Raw genomic sequence first — 12071 nt, forward strand, 5'->3', positions numbered from 1 at the left:
ATATTTTAAATTTCAGGAATTGTGCTATAGAGCTATGGTTTTATTTAATATAAGGCTTACATAAGGTATCTTTATTTATAGAGAAAAAATTTAATGTTTTAGATGATAGGCTTAGGTTAACTTCATTCTTTCAGTCAGTAAGAATTTACTGTTTACTCTGTGCCAGGCCTTTTAAGTTTAGATAATATGTTCTCTTTTTGCTTTCATGGAGCTTATGGCCTAGTGTTAAGGTTTAGAAATAGAATCAGTATAACACTGCTTTGCTTCTGTAAAATCAAAGAACAAGTTTTCATAACTTGCTTGAAGATACCAGCTCCTCTACTTGTTCTCCTGATCTGTTGTAAATTATTTCTAGTTAGATTTGAAGAGCTGAGATAGGCTCAAAGACATGGCAAAACCTTAGGCAGAACTGGGTTGTGCTGTGACAGGTTGGACCCCTTAAGCTATAGAAAAACACTGTAAAACTTATGTAAAAAATTTTAGAACCACATTAGTTTTTTACTGATCTTTGTTTTTGTTTTAGACAGGCAGACTTTTTTGGTGTTTATGCCAATTTGTATTGCCTCCTTTTGCTGCCGTAGAAGTGAAGAGAAAAAAAATGTTTTAGAATTAGAAGCAGCAGCATGTTTATTTTTAGATTAAGCTGAATGTTTAATGCTTAATTACCTATACATGCAACGAGTTGTGTTTTAACATATATTAGAAAATAGTGATGAGTGAGTTGAAATTTTGGTTTCTTGTGCCCTTTTTTAATTAGAAAACTAATGGGCAGAAAAATAACATCTTTTATATTTATATAGTTTCTATTGCTTGCCTGTTCATTTCATACCCAGTATTTCTATTTAAGTATTAATAAATATTTTAAATTATCCAAACAGATCATTATAAGCCTGCAATTTCCCACCGAGATTTAAACAGCAGAAATGTCCTGGTGAAAAATGATGGAACCTGTGTTATTAGTGACTTTGGGTTGTCCATGAGGCTGACTGGAAATAGACTGGTGCGCCCAGGGGAGGAAGATAATGCAGCCATAAGTGAGGTGAATGTATACAAAAAGCATCACACTAACATACCTTGAAATTATAATGCTCAGGACAATTGTCCTTATTAACTTCCAGTTAGAGAATATTAGGAATTATAAAATTAAGAAATACCAAATAAACATTGCATAAAGACCCTTTTAAAGTTTATCAGTTCATTTTGAAAATCACTGTTATTCCAACTTATTTTGACAAACATTAGGAAGAAGTATGCAAGATTTGATTTTTGAAGCAAGAGTAAAGATACTGATTTTGAGATAAGACAGTTCACCAGTACAATGTTAAACATACCCTTCCTGAACCTTTTCTCTACATTCACATACACACACACACACACACACACACACACACACACACACATACATACGTGTATTTTTGTGAATATTAAAAATGTTAAATGGCATACATAATGTTTTATAATTTTCTCACTATGCCTTAGATTTTTAAAATTGATATACATGGGAATGTCTAGCTTATTCTTTTTGATTGACGAATAGCATTTGCTAAAATGAATTTACCACAGTTCAATTATTTAGGAAGGGCACAGTAGAGATAAATAAGTTATACAAATTTTTGGTGACGTGCTTAGGGTCAAATAACACCACATTCTATTTCTGAAAAATGTCACTCTAATTTTTCAGGTTGGCACAATTAGATATATGGCACCAGAAGTGCTAGAAGGAGCTGTGAACCTGAGGGACTGTGAATCAGCTTTGAAACAAGTAGACATGTATGCACTTGGACTAATCTATTGGGAAATATTTATGAGATGTACAGACCTCTTTCCAGGTAAGAACTGCTGTCATAAGTTGATATATATTTTGAAGTGAAATGGTTATATCTCTGTCTCACTTATATTAAATAACTCAGTTTTTATGGAAGAATCTTTTTTTACTTTTGTTTAAAGCTTTAGTTCATTGTCATTTAGTGTTCAGAGACATTATTAGAAGAAGGATGTGAATTGTGACCTTTTTTTTTTTAAAGACTACAAGTTTTCATCTGAGTACAATTTGAATTAATTGCCAGTAATAGTTTTTCTGTTTTTAGTTTGGTTTATGATTCTTTACATGTCATCTTTTTCCTAATGAACTCTCTGAACATTGAGATAAGCTATATTTGTTTCTTGAATTGACATTTATAAGGAACTACAAGCAATGGGTTATTTGTGAACATATTTTCCTTTTCCTTTCTTCATTTTCCCTTTTTTTCCTATCTTTCACCTCCCTCCCTCCGTTCTTAATTTTCTCCTTACCATATTCTCTTTCCATTTTCCTTTCTCTTTCTGAACTTCTTCTCTTCCTCTGTCTTCTTTCAGTGGAAGACTATTCATTTAATGTGATTGCTTCTTTGAGGTTTACTTGAAATAGTCAAAGGGATTTATATTTTTTCTCCCCTTGTTAGAATTTTACATCACTATTATTATATAAAAACTTTATCAGGGGACTGGGGTTGTGGCTCAGTGGTAGAGCACTTGCCTGGCATGTGTGAGACACTGGGTTTGATTCTCAGCACCACACATAAATTAAAAAATTAAATAAAGGTTCATCAACAACTTAAAAAAAACTTTATCAATCTGTATGTTGTATTCATTTGGATACTGTACAAAAAGTTTTGATATGCAGTCTTATAAGAATAACACAATGAAAAGTATAGAAAAGAGAATAAGCATTGGACAAATTTATGAAGTAGAACTGTTTAATAAAAATAAAATAGGGGCTGGAGTTGTAGCTCAGTGGTAGAGTGCTTGCCTAGTATCTGTGAGGCACTGAGTTTGATTCTTAGCACTGCATATAAATAAATAAATGAAATAAAGGTCCCTCAACAACAAAAAATATTTTGAAAAACAAATTAATAGTAGGGTTGAGTTATTTTTGCTTTAAAAGCATTAAGCATTAAAAATCAGTCTAATTCTAAAAGATAGTGAAATGGAATTAATGGTTATTTAACTATAGGTCATTCAGTTACTACCCAGAAGTGTGTGTGTGTATATATGTATGTACATATACATATATATATACATATATATTTTAGACATATAATATATATATAATATATTATATCTCTAGCACTTCATATTTTTATTTTGAGACAGAGTCTCACTAATTTGCCCAGGCTGAAATCAAACTTAAGGATCCTTCTACCTCGGCTTCTTGAGTCACTAGAAGTATATTCCAGACTCATTTGAAGCATTTTTATGAAAATAGCAGTAATTTTCATCATATCACAAGGATTCTGTTGTTACAATTTGGGCACAGGTTTGTTTTTTTTTTTTTAACATTCTAGTATTTTAGTTTCAAAGAATGACTAAAATGATTCTTTCATCAGCATTAATACACTGTTACCAGCAACATAATTTTTTTAAAAATTACTGTGTTCAAAGAATGACTATTGCTTTTGATCTTATAAACAACAAAGAATGCTATCAGGGGCTGAGATTGTAGTTTAATGGTAGACGGGCTCACCTTGCATGTGCAAGGCCTTGTGTTGAATCTCCAGCACCACACAAACATTAAAAAAACAGCAGTATCAGGGGCTGGAGCTATAGCTTAGTGGTAGCTACAGCTACCATGTGTGAGGCACTGGGTTCAATCCTTAGCACCACATAAAAATAAACAAATAAAATAAAGGCGTTCTGTCCATCTACAACTACAAAAAAATGTAAAGAAAAAGCAGTATCCAGTGTTTGATGGGGAAAGAATTAGGTCTGGTTGCACAAAATTATTTTAGCAAATATGTAGGATGAGTTAAAATAGAAAGAAGTGGTTAAAAATTGAAAAAAGAAATGGGGATTATTGTTTAACAGGTACAGAATTTCAGTTTAGAGAGATGGAAATAGTTCTAGAGGTAGATGATGATGTTTGCAGAATCATGTGGATGTAATTAGTGCCACAGAACTATACATTTTTAAATGGTTCCAGAAAATAGTTCAAATGCTAAATTCTGTGTAAAAATAGTGAAAAGTAAAATTAATAAGAACAGAATTGCATTAAGATACCCTATTACATGATTTGGGGCTATAGCTCAGCGGTAGTGTTACCTAGCACATGCGAGGCCCTGGGTTTGAGCCTCAACACCACATAAAAATAAATAAATAAAATAAAGGTATTCTGTCCATCTATAACTTAAAAAAATTTTTAAAGATACCCTATTAAAATCTCACTATGGAAATGGTGAAGGAGTAGCACATCTGACAGCAAGTGCAGAGAAAGCTGCATTAGTTATTAGAAGATTGGGAGTCAGAGGAATTGAGAATTATTGAGAGGTCTGAGAAATAGGATAGCAGCCAAGAATTTAGGAATAGATCGTGGTTTATATTGGAAGGTTGATTTAATTGTGGAGATGTTTGGATGGGTATTGATAGACAACTGAAGAATTTATTTTTAAAAAACTTAATAAAAAAGATATTGAGAAAATTAAGATTAAAGTAACTCAGTGGTAGAGTGCTTGCCTAGTTAGCATGGGTTTCCTAGCATCAGAGAGAGAGAGACAGACAGACAGAATGTATGAGTACATGTACCCACTTAAACAGAATAAATGAGAAGAGAGAAAAATTGGTTATTAAAGATTGGATAAGTGGGGCATTCCCTCACCAATTAGATTAATTAAGAAGATAAATGATCAAAAAATAATTTAAAAACAAAAAGCCTAGTATCTTTTAGAAGTCATTGTTAGAAATCTTTAAAAACTAAGATTTATGACAATAAATGTAATTCAAAGGTCAAGAGGAAATAGAATGGAGGAATGGTCTTTGAAGTTGAATGGGAGGAGATCATTGGCATTCTTAGAGACGTTTCTGTGGAATAAAGAAGACAGCAATCATTGTAGGGGCTATAGGAAGAAAACTGTTAAGAAAGCACAGGTAGGTTATACAGGGCACTTTTGAAAAATTTAACAAATGAAATGAAGTGGAAGTTGAAAGAAAAAGGATCACATAAATGCATTCATAAACCTAGAAAATAGCATATAATAATTATTAAATACTAATAAAACATTTAAACTTTTTATAATATACCTCAAAATGTAGTATATACTTTATTAGTAAAGGGAAACATTATGTAATGAAGGATGCCTCTATATATAAAATATTAGTAAAATAAATGAATTATGTGTCCTTATTATAAAGGAAGAGTGAAACACTACAAAGTTTAAATAAAGGAGAAGGGGAAGGAAGAAAGAATAAGAGAAAGTAAAAGGAAGAAAACGAATATGTATCATTTAAGAAGGGAACTAAAAAAGTCTATAACTGGTAGGGATATAATTAGCAAATGGGTGAAGAAGCAGAGAATGGTATGGTATAGTGTTGAATACTTGATCTGTTTTGGATGCTTTGAGAGAACATGAAATTGTAAAACTTCCCTTGAGCAATTCAGTGATTATAAAGTTTTAAGGAAATCCAGTAAGGCTATTATCTCCCACAACAGGTTTGTCATTACATTCATTTTCATGCTTACATTAATTTAGCCCTAAACAAAGAACCATGAAGATTTAGTAGATTTTTATTTATTTGCTAATTCTTTCTTTCTTTCTTTTTTTCTTTCTGGTCTTGGGGCTTGAACCCAGTATTGTACATCTGAGATATATCCCAAGCCCTTTTTAATTTTATTTTAAGGCTGGTCTTACCAGGTTGCCCAGGCTAGCTTCCAACTTGCAATCTTCCTGCTTCAACCTACCAAATAACTGGGTTTCACAAGTATGCACCACCACACCTGATTTCTTTGATAATTTTTAATGTCATTGCATTCATATAAGATTGCACATCAATCTCTTTTAGCAAGTTTTCTAGTTATAATTTGGACCTAATTAAAACAAATAAATAGAATTATGAATTTTTAATTATTTTTCTAAACCAATATTTGAAGAATAGCAACTAATAAATAACACTTGAAATATATTTGTATGTGTTCTGAGTGTATCTCAGAGACATATACTAGTAAATATATTACAGTGCACAGATGTCATAGATTAGGTTTTATAATATGAGATTTCAAGGAAAAAAGTGATATGCTAACAGGCATGATTAAGCAGATTTATCTCAAGTTGTGTTGATGGTAATTGGTCAGAACTAAATATTGCTTCAAGTTTATAGTATGGAAAAATATTACTTGTATTTATAGGTAGCACCATATTCTAATAACTTGGGCTCTGCTGTATGTATAGATTATAGAAATTATAGAATTAATAGAATTAACCTTGGAAAATCTTTTTTAATACTGTTGAAGGAATTTATGGATTGTTTTGAAGAGTCAAATAAAAACATAAAATAGGGATCTGGGATTGTAGCTCAGTGGTAGACCACTTGCCTATACTAGCATGTGTAAGGCACTGAATTCGATCCTCAGCACTGCATAAAAATAAATTAATTAAATAAAGGTTGTCCATCTACAATTGAAATAGATGTATATATTTAAAAAAAGAAACATAAAACAAATGTTTTATAACATATTTTTTTCCATCTAGGTCATTGTAACTACGTATTATCTCCTTGCAAGTAAGATAAGGAGAGCAGACATTGCCATTTTGCTGACAGGAAGACTGGAACAGAATAGTTAAATGACTTTTCAGAAGTAGTGATGCAGCCAAGATTAGAACCTAAGTGCCCTAACCCCCATCTTGGCATTCTTCCTTCTTAATTTATTCTGTCATTTCAATAGGGCGGGACAGGGATGAGGAGCCAGGAAAAGTCTAGTTCTCTTGGTTCTTTGCCAAGATTTCCACTAGATCATTGGGTTTTCTAAGTGTCAGTCCTGGGGGTCTTTTGTATAGTACAGTATGTTTATTAATAAATTTAATTTTATGAACATTTTCACTAAGTTAGGCGCAGTGGTGTACACTTGTAATCCCCACACTCAGGAGGCTGAGACAGGAGAATCACCTGAGTCTAGGAGTTCAACATCAACATGGGCAAGTTAGCAAAACCCTATCTCAAAAAGTAAAAGGAAAGGGCTGGTGTTGTGACTGAGTGGTAGAGCACTTTCCTAGTATGCATGAGGCACTGGGTTCGATTCTCAGCACCATATATAAATAAGTAAAATAAAGGTCCATTGACAATTTAAAAAGTATTAAAAAATATATATATATGGGCAAGTTAGCAAGACCCTGTCTCAAAAAGAAAAAGGAAAGGGTTAGCATTGTGGCTCAGTGGTAGAGCACTTGTCTGGCGAGTGTGAGACACTAGGTTCAATCCTCAGCACCACATAAAAATAAATAAATAAAACAAATGTATTGTGTCCATCTATATCTACAAAAATTTTTTTTAAAAACTGTCCAGGGCTAGAGGTATAGAGCAATCATAGGGTTCATGCTTAGTATGTACAAGGGCATTGGTTTGATCCCTAGCACCAATAAAAAAAATAAATAAATAAAACCTGCTGTCATTGAAATTATCATTTGATTTATCAAAAATGTTTGAGACTATTCTCAGTATTTTTTAGTAAAGCATTAAACCTACAACAGGATCTCCTTAGGATTTCTAAATACCTGAAAAGATTTAACATGCACAATTTCTTTTGCTTATTTGCTATCAAAATACCCCTATTATTTTCACTTATGATAAATAAAAATACTGTCATTCTTTTCTACACACACACAGGTGAATCTGTACCAGAATATCAGATGGCATTTCAGACAGAAGTTGGAAATCATCCCACTTTTGAAGACATGCAGGTTCTTGTGTCTAGGGAAAAACAGAGGCCCAAGTTCCCAGAAGCCTGGAAAGAAAACAGCCTGGTAAGAAAAAACTAATTTTTTTTTTTTTTTACTAGATATGTTTTAATGGTCCTTGAAGCAAAAATAGACAGTTAATAATGTTAATAGTTTTTAGAGTTTTCTAATACCAGAAATTAAACTTACTTGATTTTTATGATATTCTTTGTTTTCAAAAATTTTTATATCCAAAAAGTCCCCAATTTTGATTCAGCTTCAGTTTTTTCAAAGTATAAAATACTGTTTAGAGAGACTAATGATGTGTCTGAAGTTCACTAGATTGTTAACAGAATAATTAATGTTAATGTTTTAAACATTATTAAAATTATATCTTACTCCCCTCAGAATAAAACCAAAAACGTTAATTAGTGCAGACTTAGAAACTGATAAATAACTAATAAAAATGTAGGTAAGACTTAAAAGAAACCAAAATATAAAAATGCATATTAAAAATGTAGTTCACGGGACTGGGGATTTAGCTCAGTGGTAAAGCATGGGCTTAGCATGCATGAGGCCCTGAGTTGGATCCCCAGTACTACCAGGGGGGAATAAAATGTGGTTCACAGCAGTGAAGTTTCTTCAGAGACTCCTGCCATTTGTAAATTGTTGAAACACTGAAAACATCTTACCAACATTTATGTATTCACACACGTTCATAAGATTGTTTTATATGAATAGGATCAGCTCATTATCCATGGTCATTTCTGGAGTTTATTTTTTAACCAGTAATTTTTAATGTTATAACCTACAGATCTTGTCTCATTTTCTCCAGTTAGTCCATATTCTATTGTATAGCATGTTATAATTATTGTACCATTTGTTAATGAGAGTGATCTGTTTTTCTCTCTTAAAATAATTAAGATTTTATGGGGTAAACAAAACAAATTAAATAGAAAGTCATAAGAAAGAAAAGGAAAAAGGAAAAAAAAACACCCTTCCCTGCTACCACTCTCCAAGAATAACTCCCCTTAGCAATGTTCTAGGGTCCCTCTCCCTTCTGGAGATTATCATTTTAACTTCGAATATTAAATTTAATCCCATTTTATAAATTGTTTCACATTTACTCTCAGTTTTATAATATTCCATATATTATTAGATGATTTATGATCTACAGATTGATCTAAAATTTAAATGAAATTAAAACAATTTTGTAGAATTGTGATTATATAAGCATTTATTGCAAATAAGACATTGTGTCCTATTTTGGATACTGTAACCCCTCCCCCCTTTAGGGAGAATGTTTTAGAATTCACCATCCAGTATATTATTTTTGATTTCTTGTCATCTTTCTTTTTTCTTTCTTTCTTCTTTCCAAGGTCTCCTTAGAATAACATTTAAAAAAGTTTTCAAGTATTCTATTTCTTGCAAATTATTTTTTCTTTCTTTTTTTTTTTTTTTTTGTTGTTGTTGTTGTTTGCTTGGTACTAGGGATTAAGCCCAGAGGCACTTAACCACTGAACCACATCCTGATCTTTTTTATTTTATATTTTGAGACAGGTTCTCACTAGGTGACTCATAATGTTTACCACTTAATGCACATACTAACACACATTACTTGAGAAAATTCATGAAAGAAAAAATAATTTGCTAATCCCAATCTTAGGAGGCTGAGACAGGAGGATCGCAAGTTTGAGACCAGACTCAGCAACTTAGCAAGGTCCTGAGCAATGTTGCAAGACCCTGTCTCAAAATAAAACATAAAAAGGGCTAGGCATATGGCTCAGTGGGTAAGTGCCCCTTGGTTCAATCCCTAGTACCAAGATAGATAGATAGATAGATAGATAGATAGATAGATAGATAGATAGATAGATAGATAGATAGATCATTTTGATCTGAGGATGTAACTCCGTGACCAAGTGCCCCTGAATTCAATTCCTAGTACCAAAGAAAATAAAATTCAGAACTTTCCTCAATCAGAGGAGTTGTGTAATATTTGTTTAAAAATTTTTTCCATTTCTTCCTTCTGGAATTCTCATTAGGCTAATACTGGACCACCTGATATTCCAGGTTTCAATTTTTTCTTGTACTTACTATTTATTGTTGTTGTCATACCTTTCAAATAACCCTTTTATTTTTCACTGTTAATTTGTATCAGTTATCTGTTTATTAAATTTTTAATTTCCAGTATCATATTTATAGTTCTAGAAATTCATATCACTTTTTCCCTTAGCAATGTGTTCTTATTTTAAGAAGGTAATAATAGTTTTAATTACTTCTAAAGGCATTAATTTTTATAATTTATGCATATTTTATTGACTATAATTAAAGAACAAAAGGTGAAAAATAATTTCATATTTTAAATTTTGGATTGCCTTAATAAGGTTAGAATATTTTTGTTATTGTTACATCAGAGAGAGGCACAACCAAATGAATCAAAATGCAGTCTGTAAAAATAAAAACATAATTAATAAAAAAGAAACAAATTTCTAGGGAAAAAAGATATTTATATCTGTACAGATTGTAGATTGAACATTTATCTTTAATGGTCATCTTTGTCAGTAGATTATACTTCAAGATTGGCTTCTGTTTCAAATGAAATTAAAGTCCTTCAGTATCTGGCAATTGTAGATCCTGTTGTCAAGCACACAGTGTCAAGATTTCCTAACTGTACCTTCTACCATAGAAACTGGGGACAGAGAGGTTCTTAATAATAGTTGAGAGGCTAAATACTTTGCCAGGATTCATTAGATGTATCAGCCTCACAATGAAGTGTCTTTAAAAGAAAAATCTGTGAAATTTTATTCTAGTGAAATGCAACTTCATCGTCCTTACACTGTTTTATTTCACCACAGCAAATAAGTTCTTATTCTTTTTAAGTATCTCTTGGCAACCCTACCATTATGGAATATGCATCATATGCATGTTTACCTGAAAACTTTTTATCTCCAATTTAGACTCAGTTGCTAAGTAAGGAATTTTTAATACTTGGCTCATTTCCAGGAAATCCATTTAAACTTAATATGGTACAGTCAATAAAATGCTTCTCTGAATGACAATCCAGTACTAGAATTAGGTAGCAGGTATGTAGTTTATAAAAAGAGAGAAATAGATCTCTAAAAGATGGTTTTGTTTTTTTAGTTGCACTGCAGTTAAAAAACATTTTACACTAAAACTCAAAATCTTCCAGATATTAATGTGAAAATTTGTATGGATATTTGTGTATATTTGTATTTGTATGTGTGTGTGTGTGTGTGTGTGTGTATTTATTTATTTTCCTTCAGTATTGGGATTGAAACTGGGGGTCTCTATCACGGAGCTGTTCTATTTATTGATTTAATTGATTGAGACAGGGTCACACTGAGTTGCTGGCCTTGAACTTATGATCCTCTTGTTTTAGCCTCCTGAGTTGCTGGTATTATGGGCATGAACTACCATGTCCAGCTTGATTATTAATCTTATTGAGGATTCCTGTATACTTCCAATCTCTTGTTGTCAAGATTCTCTTTGCTTTTTGACAGTTTGATCATAACATATCTCAGTATGGAACTTTTTAATTTAATCCTACTTAGTTTGTTAGATTTCTTGGGTGTGTATATAGATACATTCCTTTTATTAAATTTGGGGAGTTTTGAGCCATTATATCTTCAAATATTCTTCCTGTCCCCTTCTTTCTTCTCCACTTCTAAAACTCCCATTTTGTTTATTTGGGTATTGTTGGTGGTATCTGACAAGTCTTAAAAGCTCTGTTCTTTTTTCCTTATTCTTCTGGTTTCTGGTCCTCAGACTGAATAATTTTATTTTCCCTATCTCCAAATTCACTGATTCTTCTCTCTTATATCTGCTCATATCTGCTATTGGGCCATATTAATAAATATTATAATTTGTTTTTGTACTTTTAACTCTGTTTTATATTGCTATTCCTTTTTATAATTTATTTTTTATTGCTGTTCTCCATTTATTGAAACACTTGTTTTCTTGATGTCCTTTAGTTCTTTATCCATGGTTTCCTTACATCTTTGAGCATTTTTAAGATAGTTCATCTAATAACTCCAATGTGTCCTTCCTCAGAGATAGTTTATTTTCTTTTTTTTCCCTGTGAATGGATCATATTTTCTGGTTCTTTGTGTGTTTTAATTTTTCATTTAAAATTGGACAAAAGGACTGGGGTTGTGGCTCAGTGGTAGAGCGCTTGCCTAGCATGTGTGAGACACTGAGTTGGATTCTTTTTTTTTTTTTTTTTTAATGTTTTCATTAGGTTTTTTTTTTTATTGTAAACAAATGGGATACATGTTGTTTGTCTGTTTGTACATGGGTTAAAGGCATACCATTTGTATAATCATAAATTTACATATGGTAATGTTGTTTGATTCATTCTATTATTTTTTCCCT

The 12071-nt window shown here is 31.7% G+C and overlaps 1 protein-coding gene across 2 annotated transcripts in view; it reads left to right on the plus strand.

Annotated features, from left to right (window-relative positions):
- The window catches only part of BMPR2 (bone morphogenetic protein receptor type 2), a 161502-nt gene that overhangs the window by 134282 nt on the left and 15149 nt on the right, over nt 1-12071 (plus strand). For both annotated transcript variants that reach the window (XM_079130572.1, XM_079130573.1), the window contains exons 8-10: nt 879-1039; nt 1682-1829; nt 7630-7766. In XM_079130572.1, the coding sequence (XP_078986698.1) occupies nt 879-1039; nt 1682-1829; nt 7630-7766 (446 nt within the window). The remainder of the gene's footprint in view (nt 1-878; nt 1040-1681; nt 1830-7629; nt 7767-12071) is intronic.

Source organism: Sciurus vulgaris, assembly GCF_902686455.1.
Source record: "Sciurus vulgaris genome assembly, chromosome: 3".
In the NCBI taxonomy this organism is placed as follows: Eukaryota; Metazoa; Chordata; class Mammalia; order Rodentia; family Sciuridae; genus Sciurus; species Sciurus vulgaris.